General features: G+C 46.6%; 1 protein-coding gene across 10 annotated transcripts in view; it reads left to right on the forward strand.

The window, feature by feature from the left end:
* RHCG (Rh family C glycoprotein) overlaps positions 1–16437 on the forward strand; it is an 85895-nt gene that overhangs the window by 61796 nt on the left and 7662 nt on the right. For all 10 annotated transcript variants that reach the window (XM_077318133.1, XM_077318132.1, XM_077318140.1 and 7 more), the window contains 3 exons: positions 5903–6039; positions 8458–8582; positions 15044–15117. In XM_077318133.1, coding sequence (XP_077174248.1) covers positions 5903–6039; positions 8458–8582; positions 15044–15117 — 336 coding nt within the window. The remainder of the gene's footprint in view (positions 1–5902; positions 6040–8457; positions 8583–15043; positions 15118–16437) is intronic.

Here is a 16437-nt window from a genome sequence, read left to right on the forward strand (position 1 = left end):
CTTGCCCTCTTGCTTGCACTTCAGGGGTTGGTAATTTTAGCCCTTAAGAGGCTGCTGGAGACCGTGGTTTTTTACCGCTCACTCCTGGGACCTCCCCTGACTATTTTCTGCGTGCCGTTGAAGACCGAGAGAGAGAAATGGCTGCTTCTCGGGAAGAGGAGTTACTCTCTGAGGAGGATGTCGCGGCACATGTGCTGGAGGGCAATGTGCAGCTCCCTGGGCCGGCGGGCATGTTGGAAAAGACCGCCCTGCATCTGGTCGGAGCGGGGGAGGAAAAGTGTGCTTCAAAACGCTCCAGGAAGACTGCCGCGGCGTCGGCAGAGTGCGTTCCCCCCAATGCGGCTAGCAATGGCGGCAGCCATTTTACAGCCGGCAGCGAGGGAACCCAGCAAGCTCCTGAAATGGACGCTTCGACAGCTGGGAAGGAATCTACCTCGCAAGGGACAGTAAGGCCCACTGGGCATGATTTCTTGTCTTCTGAGTTGTTGGAGGCTATTAATAAGTCCATTTCTAGCCAACTCCGCCCTATCTGGAAGGCCCTGGGTAATAATAGTAAGGGGAGGTCTGATTCATCTCCTTCTCCTCCCCCCCCCCCCCCCCAATTCCAGGGACTATGATTCGGACAGGTCCCATCCTAGAAGATCCTGGCCCACCAAGGCAGCAGGAAAGCGCAGCTACCCTCATAGTGAGATGGTGTCTCAGCATTCTTCTGATTCAGATTCCAGTGCTAATTCCAAACAGGATACTGCCTTTCTTACTGATGAGGAACTGGGGGTTGATATTGAATTACCCGAACCTTCAAAACACTTTTTTAAAATAGAAGATTATTCTTCTTTACTGGACAAGACACTAGCTGCGCTGGATTTAAAACCTAACCCTCTGGTGAACCCAGAGGAGGGCCCCAGCAGGCCTAAGAGACCTCTAGGGAATTCTGAGTTCTTTCCCCCAGAGGATTACTCCCTCAGAATTTTCCCCTTCCCTGATTACTTTGAGAGACAGATTAAAAAAGAGTGGGTTAAGGCCATGGCCAATAAACAGTTCCCCCCTATGCCAAGAAATTATATGCACTTCCTGACTATGCCGAAAGCTTTTTGCAGGTTCCTGTCGTGGATGCGGCTGTAGTGTAGCTCTGCAAGCGCCTGGATTACTATCAGAAGATGGAGAAGGAATGGTTAAGGATCCTATGGACAAAAAGGCTGATTTTCCTTACGCAAGGCACATGAGGCGGCAGCGATGGCACTGAGGGCCTCTTCGGTTTCTTCTGTTGTTATGCGAGCAACCATTGTGTGGGCAAGGAAGATGGTGCAGCTCTTAGGAGATAAGGATCAACGCCTCCTTGAGGGTGTCAATAGGATACTGCAGGGCATATCCTTTGCAGCTGATGCCACCTTAGATGCTGCAATTTTTAATGCCCGTACTATAGCTTCAGCCTCTGCTGCCCGTAGGGTGCTTTGGCTTAGAGCCTGGCAGGCGGATGTTCGTTCAAAGGCTATAGTTACAGCCTATCAGTTTCACGGGGAGAAGCTGTTTGGAGAGTCACTGGACAAGGTCTTAACTGACTCAAAGGAGAAGAGAAGGGGAATGCCTAGGTTTATTAGGAAAAACGATTGTGGCAGTGGATCCTTTCCGAGGAACCGACAGGATAGGAGACAGGCCTGCTCCCAATCCAGACAGCAACCCCGGAGAGGTGGCTTCGGACAGAGGTTCTACAAGAATCAGCAATTTGATAAGTCTGAGAGAGAGCCCAAGCAGTCTAAGGACTGACTATGCGGGTGTTCCGGTGGGGGGCAGGTTACTACTCTTCGCACACACCTGGTCACAGTATGTCCAAGACAAGTGGGCGATGAAAGTAGTTTTGAAAGGCTACTCAATAGAGTTCCGACATCCTCCACCAGAATTGTTTCTAGAGTCCCCATTAAGCACCCGTCCAGACAAAAGAGCGTGGACTTTAAAGGCCATTACTCACTTGCTACAAATAAGAGCCATAGAGGAAGTTCCGTTGTCAGACCATCGAAAGGGTCTCTATTCAATTTTCTTCACTGTGCCCAAAAGAAACGACGATTGGAGGGCGATACTTGATCTGAAACGCCTCAATGGAGCTGTAAACGTAAGAAAATTCAGAATGGAGACTCTTCTTTCAATCAAGGAAGCTATTCAACAGGGGGAGTATCTCACTTCATTAGATCTCCAAGAGGCTTATCTTCACGTGCCTATAAAAGCAATTTCTCAGATTTTGCATAGGTGGTCACCATTACCAATTTCGGGCCCTACCATTCGGCCTAGCATCAGCACCCCGAGTTTTCTCCAAGGTATTAGTGAACCTCATAGTATTCCTGAGAATGCTCAAGGTACATATCCATCCGTACCTGGACGACCTGCTAATAAGGTCGCCATCGCGGGAAGCAGCCATATTGAACACCACCTTGACTGTGGAGACTCTGCAGAAGTTCGGCTTCATTGTCAACTTTCAGAAAAGCTCCCTGTCCCCTTCACAGAGGATGGAACATCTGGGGGTCATTATAGACACGCAGCAGGGGGCGCTGTTTACTACACAGAAGAGGATTCAAAAGATAAAGGACCTAGTCATTCAGGTCATCAACAACGTTTCCTCCCCTCTAATGTCCTTGGTGAGTCTGATGGGACTGTTCATTTCTTGCCTAGATACAGTCCAGTGGGCCAGACTTCATGCGAGAGAACTTCAGATATTCTTAAGACCGCATCACATGAGCACTGTCTACAAGAGACAGGTCATGCTACAGGTTCCGGTGAAGGTGAAAGACAGTCTCCTTTGGTGGACCTGCGAGGAGAATCTCTCCAGGGGAAAGAAATTTATCTTGCCACGGGAGATGGAGATTTTTACAGACGCGAGCTTACGAGGTTGGGGAGCCACTTCGGGGAGCCACCTGGTGCAAGGTGTATGGTCCTCAGGCGAGGCCCTATTGCCGATCAATGTGTTAGAGATGAGAGCAGTTTATCTGGTGTTGTCAAAGCTGAAAGGAACTCTGTTGAACAAGCCAGTACTGGTGAGAACGGACAACATAGCCACAAGGGCCTACATAAATCACCAAGGGGGCTCACGTTCGATCAAGATGCACATGGAGGCCTTGATGGTGCTCTGTTTTGCAGAGCGACATCTCTTATCCTTGAGGGCGGAACATGTCAGAGGAGTGGAGAACTGTCAAGCGGACTGGCGGAGCAGGTCCACTCTTTCAGAAGCAGAATGGTCTCTAAAGAAATTGATATTTCGCAGCATCATGCAAAGGTTTGGGGTAGTCTTGATAGTGGATCTTTTCACGTCGCATCTGAATCACCAAGTTCCTCGTTTCTTCTCTCGCTACCTGCATCGGCAAACGGAGGTGACAGATGCTCTAACATCTCCTTGGCCGGAGGGCCTTCTGTTCGCCTTTCCACCAGTACTGGTCATCCCACATCTTCTAGAAGGATAAGGGCACACAGTGCGGACGTGATCCTGGTGGCACCGTTCTGGCTGAGAAGACCGTGGTTTTCCACCATTCTACAGTTGGCAATCACAGACCCCTTTCATCTTCCTCTAGTACCAGATCTGCTACAACAGGGTCCTGTCTGGCATCCAGATCCCGGCTGGTTCCACTTAGCTGCTTGGAAGCTGAGAGGGAACGTTTCATAAATAAGGGATACACCCTCAAAGTAACTAACACTATGCTGGCTGCAAGAAAAACTTCTACTAACTGTATTTATGAGTATACATGGAGGGTCTTCAAGGGTTGGTGCAGAAGAAAAAAGGTTCCATTGTACGCACCTTCGGTAGGGAGCATTCTGGCTTTTTTGCAGGATGGCATTGACCAAGGTTTGAAAGCGGCCACATTGAGGAGGCAAGTGGCAGCGATTGCTACGGTCATCCCCAAGGTTGATGGAAGGTTGTCACAGCACCGCCATCTAACCCAGTTTCTGAAAGGAGCTACTTTGTTGGGACCTCCAGTAAGACACAGATTTCCGACATGGAAACTTAATCTGGTACTCAATGCTCTGACAAAGAAGCCTTTTGAACCGATCGCAGATATAAGTCTAAAGTTCCTGCGGATGAAGGTTCTGTTCCTGGTGGCAGTCACCTCAGCCAGGAGGATCGGAGAGCTGGGAGCTCTATCTTCCAATCCAAAGCTGTGCACCTTTCATAAAGAGAAAGTTACTCTCAGACTGGATCCAGCTTTTATTCCCAAAATCAATTCTACCTTTCACGGGCTCCAGGAGATTCAATTGCCTACATTCTTTCCAGACCCAAAGCATCGGTTGGAGAAGCTTTATCATACCTTAGATGTGAGAAGGGCTTTGAAAGCCTTCTTGATCAGAACGGCAGAATTCTGAAAGACGGAACTGATCTTCATCTCCATCACTGCCCCAAACAAGGGTAATAGGATGTCCAAGTCTTCGATTAGTAAGTGCCTGAAGGATTGCATCGTGGAGGCTTATAGAGCTGCAGGTGTCCATGTTCCAGAGGGCATCGTGGCATATTCGGTGCGCAGTGCTGCGACTACGGCTGCTTCTTTGAACCATATTCCTGTGAAAGAAATTTGTAAAGCCACCACTTGGTCATCGCTATCTACTTTTACAAGGCATTACAAGATTGACAGATTTAGTTCAGCTGACGCAGTGTTCGGTACAGCTGTGCTCCAGGAGGTTATATCTTCGTGAGCAACTTCCCACCCTGAGGGACACTGCTCGGGGAGGTCCCAAGATGTCTTCTGCCTCTGGGGGAGAAAGACCAGTGGCCTTACCTGTGAGGGGTCCTTCTCCCCAGAGGTCAAGGAAGACATCTTCATCTCCCCCTAGAAGTTGCAAGTTATATGTGGTTGTCTTGTGTTGGCCTGTTAGCATGTTAGCATGTTTTTGCTGTTCTGTTCCTTTCTCTGTTATACCTTCCGTGTTTTAGGGTTTATGTATGGTTGGGCGAAGTCCTGATAGCGATGGAAGTCTCAAACTGGAGAGAGAGAGGCACGCCTACTCAGAAGGCGGGGAAAGGAAAAAAGTGAGCCTGCCTCCCTGAACTGAGAACTGAAAACACCCAAGATGTCTTCCTTTACCTCTGGGGAGAAGGACCCCTCACAGGTAAGGCCACTGGTCTTTTTCTACCCTCTGGGAAGCCCAGCAAGGGCATAATGCAGAGGGTATCCATCCCCTGTTGTCTGAGGGCCATGCTACCTGTAAGACTGGAAGGTCTTAAACTTTCTTCAAGGAGCTCAGGATAGTGGACATAGTTCTACCTCATCCGAGAAGTGGCACGATCGTGCAGAATACAACCAGCATAGCTGGCCCACCCAGGACCCTTCCAGGCACTTTGGCCTTTTTGGGAGGGGGTGGGTGGGTCAACATGACCATATATAGTCATATCACCCAATAAATGGTTAACAATTTGGAAAATTTGGGTCCATTTGGGAAACCCATCCAGGGCCATCAAGAAGCCCCCAGGGTTTAATGAAGCCTTGGTTGAGAAAGCCTGGTTTAGAACAAGAGAGGGACATTTCTTTTTACATTTATACCCTGCCCTTGCCCTGAGGGGGCTTGTGGGGAAAGGAAATAATGTTTCTGCCCTGACTTTACTCCCACTGTCTTCCACCTCCTCCTTCTGGTGGGAATGGTTACTGCGGTAGTAGAGGGTTCTTTTTGGTCTTGCTCTGGTATTCCAATATGTTGCAAGAACTTTTTAAAAAATTGCGGTGAATGTTGGGGTGGGAATATAATCTACAAATTAGTTCTTAAAAGATCTGGCAAATTACAAGTTTCTGGAGTCTTAAATCATAGATGTGGCTGACTCAATTTTGTTGATATTTTTATTCATGCAGGGACCAGCCCCTGTATACTAGATATGTGGGTGAGGATGGCTTAAGAAAAAGACTGGCGTTGAGCAACTATGCCTTCTTCCTTCCAGCCTTTCTTAGAGTCCAAGCTGCGGATCCAAGACACGTGTGGCATCCACAACCTTCATGCCATGCCAGGGCTAATTGGGGGCATCGTGGGAGCTGTCACAGCTGCTGCTGCCACAGAGGAAATCTATGGCCCTGAAGGGTGCAGTGATTTGGATTATATCACTGGGATACAGTTTGGGGAGATGGAGGGATAAACAGCTAGAACTAAAATTGCATGGAACTTGGTTACTAAATCACCTTTCATTTTGTGGTGGCTTGATATTTTTTGTCTTTGTTGCAGGACACTTTTGTTTCCATATACATTTAGGAGTTACAGCGCATGTTAACTTACCTCACAGGAAGGACCCAGAGGCTTTGAGAATAGGTGATCATTCTGTCTAACACACAACACACATTTGGTCTGGGCAACCCTGAGATGCCACAGCTGGCGATCGGGACCACCCTTCAGAACCAAACACCACACAACAGATCACACCCTACATGTAACTAACAACTGAAATGGGAAGCCCTGAGATGTCATAAGTAGGGATCGGGGCTATCCCTCCAGAGACACATAACCCCACCAAACACAAATCACAAACCAGCCTTCTCACCAAACACAGAACCAGGGCTTGAGGGATGCCCTAGCAAAATAGAGGAATCCAATATAACTTGAATAGAGCCAACAGGAACCAATAGAGAAATAGAACAGTCAAAGCAAAACCAACTACTAAACATAGTTGTCTCATTTACACTGAGAGAAACCGAGGGAGGAACAAAAATGGGGACCCAAGGGAGATCCAATTATAAGGGGAAAAGTCAGAGACAGTGGTGGGAGGAGGTGAGATAAGATAAGGGTCCCGAAATACAATCATATGTGGGCCCCTTCCAACCTCCGTCCCATTCCTTGGGACACTAGGGTGGAGGCAAAGGTGAATAACCTGCCTCTGACACTGATGCTGTGCAACGCCAGGTCAATAAGCAACAAATCCTCTATCCTGCAAACCTTCTTTGTAGAGCATAGAGTGGGCCTGGTGTGCCTGACGGAAACCTGGGTCAGGGAGGGCAAAACAGTTGCCATTAAAGAACTAGCCCCTGCCAGGTTCTTTGTCCTCCAGCAGTCTTGGACTGCGGAGTGGGGAGGAGGGGTGGCAATCCTAAACCAGGAGGATTTATGAGGATTTTGATAAGGTTCCCCATGAGGCCTGACTTCAAGAAGGACGTAGATAAAATTGAAAGGGTACAGAGGAGAGCGACGAAGATGATCTGGGGCCAAGGGACCAAGCCCTATGAAGTTAGGTTGAGGGACTTGGGAATGTTCAGCCTGGAGAAAAGGAGGCTGAGAGGGGACATGATAGCCCGCTTTAAGTATTTGAAAGGTTTTCATTTAGAGGAGGGCAGGATGCTGTTCCCATTGGCTGCAGAGGACACGCAGTAATGGGTTTAAACTTCAAGTACAACGATATAGGCTAGATATCAGGAAAAGGTTTTTCACAGTCAGAGTAGTTCAGCAGTGGAATAGGCTGCCAAAGAGGTGGTGAGCTCCCCCTCACTTGCAGTCTTCCAGCAAAGGTTGGATACACACTTTTCGTGGATGCTTTAGGATGCTTAGGGCTGATCCTGTGTTGAGCACAGGCTGATCCTGTGTTGAGCAGGCCTCCAGAACTGCACACAGTACTCCAGGTGTGGTCTGACCAGTGCCGTATACAACGGGACTATGACATCTTGTGATTTTGATGTGATGCCCCTGTTGATACAGCCCAAAATGGCATTTGCCTTTTTTACCGCTGCATCACACTGCCTGCTCATGTTTAGCTTACAATCCACAAGTATCCCAAGGTCTCGTTCACACACAGTGTTACCTAGAAGCGTATCCCCCATCCAGTAGGCATTCACCATTAGCTGGCTATTGATCCCTGGCCCCAAGGAAGTCCACTTCATCTCAACCAGAGCCTTCTCTGTCCTGACCCCCACCTGATGGAACGAGCTCCCAGAGGAGATCAGGGCCCTAACAGAACTAAAACAGTTCCACAGGGCCTGCAAAAAGGAGCTCCTCCACCAGGCATTTAGTTCAGGTCAACCGAAACTATATAGCATCCACTGGGCCCCAAACCTCCCCCCCCCCTTGAACCCATGAGACAGATCAAACCAACCATGGGCCTGTTAGATTATTCACTATATTGAATGTTATTTCTCTTTATTGTTGCTATTACTGTTACCTTTCATTCATTATAACCAGTGAGTCTGATATATCGTGAACCGCCCTGAGCCTTAGGGGAGAGCAGTATACAAATGTAATAAATAGATAACCATAATCCCACCTTTCCTTCAGGAAGTCCAAGGAGACACACATGGTTTCCCCCTCCCCATTTTAGGCTCACAATAACCCTTTAAGGTGGGTTAGGCTGGGAGAAAGTCACTGATGCATGGTCCCCCAGCAAGTTTCATGAAAGGTTGGAGATTTGAAACCAGATCCCACAAGGCCTAGCCAGATACTCTAAACATCACACTGTGCTGTTTTCCCAGGAAAGAGTTTCTCTGAATGTGTTGTTTTCCCCTGTGTTTCCCTTCCTTTCAGGCTCATCTCTGCTTTTGACTTCAGTGGTACCTATGCATATCGGAATCCCAGTGTCCAAGGGGAGTTCCAGGCAGCTGGCATAGCTGTGTCGTTGGGCATGGCCTTGATAGGAGGGGCCATTGTAGGTGAGTAGATATATCCCATAGCAGGGACAGCTCCTGTTTCTTGATTGTAACATCTGTCAAAACACCAGAGTTTTGTGCTGATTTTCCTCCATTAAAATTTTGCCGATGTTACTTATTTTAGCATTCTGCTCCCTGCTCAGAACTTCTAGAAATTAAATCTCAGCATGGAGAGTAGATGTGTCCTATTTTCTGTCAATTTGATCCTTTCCAACGTGTCTGCCTATTTACACAGGGTGGCTGATGGAGTACATTTTGATTGCCAAGCTTAGGAAGGCTGTGGTTTCTGTGTTTGTTTGTTTTTTAATTTTATTCATTTGTCTGTTTGTTTATTTGTTTATTTATTTATTTTTCTATACCACCCTTTTTTTTTTGCAGCTCTGGGCGGTTTACACAGAACAGTTATATAACTTACATTAAACATTATACAGACTGTAACATCAAAACAACTTTCAATAAAACATTAAAAGATTACACAACCACATTTATAATACAATAACAATTAACAGTAACTTTGGGAGAGTCATGGGCAGGCGTCTGGGGGGACCAGCAGGTGTTCTGAGTCGGTCGGCCTCAAGCGAATGCCTGGTGGAAGAGCTCCCTCTTGCAGGCCCTGCGGAACTGTGGAAGTTCGGGCAGGGCTCTGATCTCCTCAGGGAGCTCGTTCCACCAGGTGGGGGCCAGGACCAAGAAGGCTCTGCCTTTTTGAGGTTCGACATGCTTCTCTGGGGCCAGGGATCCGCAGCCAGTTGGAGGTGGCGGAGCGTAAGACTCTTTTGGGGGTATAGGCAGGAAGGCGGTCTCTCAGATACACTGGGCCCAAACCACGTATATAAGAAGATATTGTACCCTTCTGGCTTTTAAATCTGTGAAAGAACACAAACACAAACACAGTAGGCAGAGTGGAGTGTTCAGTCATGGCTATGGGTCATTGTGGGTGAGTCAGGCTTGGCCATAAGATCTGATCCATATAACCCCACTAAGCTACTTTTTAGGGCCAAAAGATTTTGTTTGGTTTCCAGCTACACAATTCCAACATCATGTTTAGTGAGGCCTTTGGAAATGAGTTTCTCCTCTCCTGATGTCTGGTGAATCCTATCAAGGTCAAGGATAGATATGAAACTTTCCTCCCCACCCATTCCCACCAGAAGAGAGCCAGCTTGGTGTAGTGGTTAGGAGTGGTGGTTTCAAATCATAGGAATCATAGGATAACAGAGTTGGAAGGGACCTCCTGGGTCATCTAGTCCAACCCCCTGCATCATGCAGGACACTCACAACCCTCTCGCTCATCCACTGATGAGCTGGCTTTGATTCCCCACTCCTCCACGTGCAGCCAGCTGGGGGACCTTGGGTTAGCCACAGCCCCCATAGTGCTGTTTTCACAGAACAATCCTGTCAGAGTTCTCTCAGCCTCACCTACCTCACAGAGTCTGTTGTGGGGAGAAGAAAGGAAGATTATAAGCCACTTTGAGATGTCCTAGGGTTGTGAAAAGTGGGGTATAAAAAACAACTCTTCTTCTACTACTATTCTCTATTGCCCTGATCTAACCTGCTGAGAGGGGGATATAGAAGTCAAATAAGGAAAGAAAGAAAGAAAGAAAGAAAGAAAGAAAGAAAGAAAGAAAGAAAGAAAGAAAGAAAGAAAGAAAGAAAGAAAGAAAGAAAAAGAATTTCTGAGCCTTTCAGCCATAGAATCATAGAGTTGTAAGAGACTTCCAGAGTCATATAGTCCAACCCCCTGCACAATTCAGGAACTCTCAACTAACTACTAACTAACTCTCAACTATCTACCTACCCACAGTGATCCCAATTTCATGCCCAACCAAAAATCTCTAGAATTCAACCTGGCCTGGATGGAATTCACCTACCATCCCACAGTGGCGATCGGCAATTTCCTAGGTACGCAAGGAAGGGACACAAGAGAAAAATCCTGGCCCATCCCACCCTGCCCACCCACTCACAACCTGCCTAAATTCACAGAATCAGCATCTCTTTCAGATGACTATTTAGCCTCTGCTTAAAAACTTCTAAAGAAAGAGACCCCCCCCTCCAAAAGGAAGCCTGTTCCATTGAGGAACTGTTCTGCCAGGAACGTTTTCCAGATGCTTTGACAAAAATTCGTTTGTATTAATTTTAACCCATTGGTTCTGGTTCAACCCTCTGAGGCAACAGAAAACAATTCTGCTCCACCTCTTATATGACAGCCCAAGTATTTGAAGAGCGTTATCATATCACCTCTTAGTCATCTAAGAAATATAATAAATAAAATATTCTCTCCAGACAAAACAGACTGAGCTCCTTCAACCTTTCCTCATAGTCCAAACCCTGCACCATCTCCATAGCCCTCCTCTGGACATGCTCCAGTTTCTCTACAACTTCAGTTGTGGTGCCCAACACTGAACACAGTACTCCGTGCGAGTCTAACTAGAGCAGAGTAAAGTGGTAACATCATCTCATGTGATCTGGACTTTATTTACTTCTTTTATTACAGCCCCAAATCTCATTTGCTTTTTTAGCTATCAAGTAACACTGCTGACTCATGTTCAGTGTCTTGTCTTCTAAGATCCCAGATCCTTTTCACAAGTACTACTGCCACCCATCCTATAGTGATGCATTGGATTTCTTCCTACCTAAATGAAGAATGTACATTTATTACTATTGAAATTCACTATTCACTATTCACTATTAATTTTAGTCCAGTTTTTCAGCCTGTCATGATCATCCTGTATTTTGATTCTGTCTTCTGGTATGTTTGCTACCCATCCCAGTTTAGTGCGAAAAGGTTCTAGGAGTGCGAAAAGGATCTAGGACCATACATTGAACATGAGTCAGCAGTTTGACTCAGTGGCTAAAAAGACAAATGGGCTGTATCAAACGGAGTATCATGTCCAGATCACGGGAGGTGATGGTACCGCTTTGCTCTGGTTCAGCCTCACTTGGAGTCCTGTGTTCAGTTTTGGGCACCCCAGTTGGATGTAGACAAACTAGAGCATGTCCAGAGGAGGGAAACAAAGATGGTGAGGGGTTTGGAGACCAAGACGTAGGAGGAAAGGTTGGGAGAGCTTGGTCTGCTTAGCCCGGAGAGGAGACGACTGAGAGGGGATCTGATAACCATCTTCAAGTATTTAGAAGGGAGCAGAGTTGTTTTCTCTTGCCCCAGAGGGGCGAACTAATGGGATGAAATTAATTCCAAAAAAAATCCATCTAAACATCTGGAAGAAGTTCCTGACGGTTTCTTGGTGGAACAGGCTTCCTCGGGAAGTGGTGGGTTCTCCATCTTTGGAAATTTTTAAACAGAGGCTAGGTAGCCATCTGATGGAAAGGCTGATTCTGTGAAGGCTCAAGGGGGTGGCAAGTTACAGTGGATGAGCAACAGTGTTCTGAGTGTCCTGCATAGTGCAGGGGGTTGGACTAGATGACCCAGGAGGACCCTTCCAACTCTATGATTCCATGACCACTAGGTTCCATCTCTCTGAGAACTTTATAATCCGGTCTAGGAGCATCTCATCTCCTCTACCTTAAGACCACTATTATTTCATACTCCATTTTTACCCAAAAATTCTCAGCTGAACTCTCATGCTCAGCCACATGTGTTTCCTCACAAGTATACACATTCTTAACATATAGTTCTACTCCCCCTTTTTTATTTGTCTGCCCCTTTTAAATAATTTGTACCTCTCAATCCTATTATTCCAGTTGTGAGTGTTATCCCTCCAATTTTTTGTCATGCCTGTTCTAATCCCATTCCTTTGTTAAAACTTTTCATTCACCTTGCTTGTTTCCCATACGCTGCACATTAGTGTAGAGACGTTGTAATCCTTCAAACGAGCAACCGAGGCTTTTAGTTTTTGAACTGTCCTGTAAGTTAATAGTTCCCTGCATATGTACTATTCCCTTTAAATCTGCAGTGTTCCCCTCTAGTTACCATAATCGAAATGGGTTTTGAATGTATGTTTTGCTTCCCCACTGGACTTAGTTCAAAGCCCTCCTCACCAGGTCAGCAAGACTCTTTGTAAAGACAATTTTTCCTACCTTCGTGCAGTACAACCATCTCCCGATAGAAGAGCCTGATCACGATAGCTCAATCCATGGCCAAAAACCCCAAACCTTTCCGGGTGACACCAGTCACCAGACATAGCCAGCCATTTATCTGCATTGTTTTTCTTTCCCTTCCTAAGCCTCAGCCATTAACAGGAAGAATCCACGAAAACACAACCTGCAATTCCAAGTCCTTCCCTTTTTTCTCCAAGGCTACGTAGTCTTGTTTCATATGCTTCAATCTGCACTGGGAAATATCATTTGTTCTCACATGAATGAGCAGGAAGGGATCTCTGTCCTCGGCTTTACAAGTCTTTCCACTCTTTCCGTGACATCCTTGATTCTCACACCAGGTACACAGCATACCTCCTGAAACAAAAAGTCCAATTGACATGTTTTGATTTCTCAATTCCCTCTCAATTGAGAGCCAGTTTGGTGTAGTGGTTAGGAGTGCGGACTTCTAATCTGGCATGCCGGGTTCGATTCTGCACTCCCCCACATGCAGCCAGCTGGGTGACCTTGGGCTCCCCACAGCACTGATAAAACTGTTCTGACTGAGCAGGAATATCAAGGCTCTCTCAGCCTCACCCACCCCACAGGGTGTCTGTTGTGGGGAGAGGAATGGGAAGGCGACTGTAAGCCGCTTTGAGCCTCCTTCGGGTAGGGAAAAGCGGCATATAAGAACCAACTCTTCTTCTTCAATAGGGAATCCCCAATTACCAGCACCCGTCTCATAGTCCTAATACATTGGGGAGCAGACGAGGTAATCCTCTCATCCACAGGGTCCTATGAAACATCTTTTTACCTTCAGGGGAGTTGGGGACCACGTAACCTTGGAGAAAAAAGTTAAGGACTTGGAATTTCAGGTTGTGTTTTTGTGGATTCTTCCTGTGTTCCTGTGGTCCACAGTGTCTACAGGCAGTTCCTGAAAACAATTTTTGAGAATCAGAGGGGCAAAACATCTCTATTTTTTGACACCTCTGGGTAACATTCTTCCATCTGTTTTCCTCTTGTATTGGATTCTCCTCTAATTTGTGAGATAGCTTTCCCACCTCTTCCAATTGCCCTCCAAAAAGTGCTCCATGAATTACTCCCAAGAACTCTACTCTTTACAGGCATTCTTCTAGCTTCTGTACTTTCTCTTCCAGCAGGAGTGTTACTAACATGCACTTGTGTTACCCTGAGGTAAATATGCAAATATGCCACAGGCAGTGTGTGTCACAGCCTGAGGTCCAACAACAACTACGCTGCTTTGATCCATTGCAGGAACAACCAGACTCCTGCAAACCCTGGAACACTTACAGAGTCCTCTGTAAGTCCTGAAAGCCTTTTAGCTCTGCCACTTTGGTGCACGCCTTTAGCACGCACCTCTGGAGATAAGAGCCTTTTATAGCAGGGGTAGTCAGCCTGTGGTCCTCCAGATGTTCGTGGACTACAATTCCCATGAGCCCTTGCCAGCAAATGCTGGCAGGGGCTCATGGGAATTGTAGTCCATGAACATCTGGAGGACCACAGGTTGATTACCCGTTTTATAGCACAACCCAGCCGTGGGTGGAGCTAGCAGTCAGCCAACTGCCAACTAATGCAAATCAGCTGCAGCCCCCCACCACCTAGGCAAGGAACAGACAAGAAACAGCGCCCATTCTCCTGCAACTTATATACCCTCACAAACTACCCTCACACACTGCAAGAAAGAAAGCAACACTCACCAATACCTTCCAAGCTGGCACTTTATCCTTCTCCCTGCCAAGGAATGGCCACAAGAGAGAAACACTAGCACATTGTTTCCTGCCCATTCACTCACAATCTGCCTAAGTTCACAGAATCAGTATTTATGTCAGATGACTATCTAGCCTCTGCTTAAACACTTCCAAAGAAGGAGAAGCCACGACCTCCTGAGGAAGCCTGTTCCACTGAGGAAACTGCTCTAACCGTCAGGAACTTCTTCCAGATGTTTAACTGAAAATTCTTTTGAATTTTCAACTCATTGGTTCTTGTCTGACCTTGGTTTTCAAATAAATCAAGAAATTGCTTTTGGCTGTGAGAAAAGAGAAAAATAAATAAAGCTATTGAAGGTGCATTCAAAAGATGAGGGATTTTTGCTGGATGGAGTGATTTCTGTGTTTATGTAGTGCAGCCATGCAATACATCCAGAAACCTGATTATTCAGAATCCTTACATGATACTTCAAATATAAAAAGTGATTTTTAAATGCATTATTACAGCAAGAATACAAAATGTCCTTTTCCCCTTGTGCGGAACTCATTTAACATAGAAAAGGAAGCCAGGATATCCCACGGGCCCTTGCTTTTATATGATCTTTTCTGACTTAGATCATATATGAAAAGGGACGTCTGCCAGCATTCCTTCACTCTAGAGAATATGTAACTCAATACTCTTGGTGTTTTGATTGTCCTTTCCTTCAGGTTTCCTTTTGAAATTGCCGTTCTTTGGTGATCCCACAGACGAAAATTGCTTTGATGATGATGTCTATTGGGAGGTGAGCACTGTAGATCTGTTAGATTTGGGATTGTGATGCTATGATAACAACTGACAGACAGAGGCATTTAGAGATGGAGATTTCGGAGATTCTCAAGGGCTTCACAACTGTCATTTATTGTAAACTAGAGGCAAAGCCCATTGCACATCAGGGAAACTATGGGTGCTAGGCCAAGCTGGGTCCCATGGGACCTTTAGTCCTTAAGACCTTAAGCCTTTAGTCCTTCTCCTGCCCCCCCCCCCCCATAACCTTGAGGTTCCACTTCCAAACCTCAAGGAACATTTCTAATCCAGGGGTTATCAACCTCAAGGTAAGGCCAGGAAATCTCCTGGAATTGGAGGTCATCTGCAGACTATAGAGATCAGCTCCCAAGGGAAAAATGGCTGTTTTGAAGGGGTAACTCTGAAAAGAAAGGGCTGCTTGGGAGAGGGGAATTCTGTGGCACTGTGCCCCAGACATGCTGTGGAATGCGAATCTCCAGTTGGGACATGGGGATTTGCTGGAATTGCAGGTCATTTCCAGGCTGCAGAGATCAGTCCCCATGGAAAAAAGGATTCATTGGGAGGTGGACTCTCTGTCTTTGGATCCCATGGAGATGCAGGGATGCCAGGCTCCAGGTGGGAAACAAAGAGAAATGCTGTGTAGCAGTAATTGCTAATAACAACAAACATAGCAAAATTTGCTTGAAGAACTGAAAACCTTTCAGTCTGCAAGTTCTTCAGTTCAGTTCAATATCAAATTAAATCAAAAACGTATGTTTCACACAAATATGAAAACATTGGTTTCCAAACAACAGTGGACTTCTCAGTTACTGCCTCTATGTCATCTTTTCTCAACTTTTTTACCATTGAGAAGCCTCTGAAACATTATCCAGGCTTCACAAAACCCCAGACGTGGGATTTCCAGGTCCCACCTGGAGGCTGGCATCCATGCCACTGTTCAGGATGCCAGCCTCCAGATGGGACCTGGAGAACCCCCAGAATGAAAGCTCCTCTCCAGACTGCAGAGATCAGTTCCCCTGGAGGAAAGGGCTGCTTAAGATGGGGATGGGGACTGTGTGGCAGTCTCCTCTACCTACATATGTACCTACACACACATTGTTGTTGCAAAGTTGTGTCTGACCCATTGTGACCCCATGGACAATAGTCCTCCAGGCCTTCCTGTCCTCTACCTTTCCCCGGAGTCCATTTAAGCTCACACCGACTGCTTCAGTGATTACTTCCAGCCACCTAATTCTCTGTCATCCCCTTCTTTTGCCCTCAATCGCTCCCAGCATTAGGCTACTCTCCAGGGAGTCCTTCCTTCTCATGAGGTGGCCAA

The sequence above is a fragment of the Paroedura picta genome, chromosome 18 (assembly GCF_049243985.1).
Source record: "Paroedura picta isolate Pp20150507F chromosome 18, Ppicta_v3.0, whole genome shotgun sequence".
NCBI classification, from domain to species: domain Eukaryota; kingdom Metazoa; phylum Chordata; class Lepidosauria; order Squamata; family Gekkonidae; genus Paroedura; species Paroedura picta.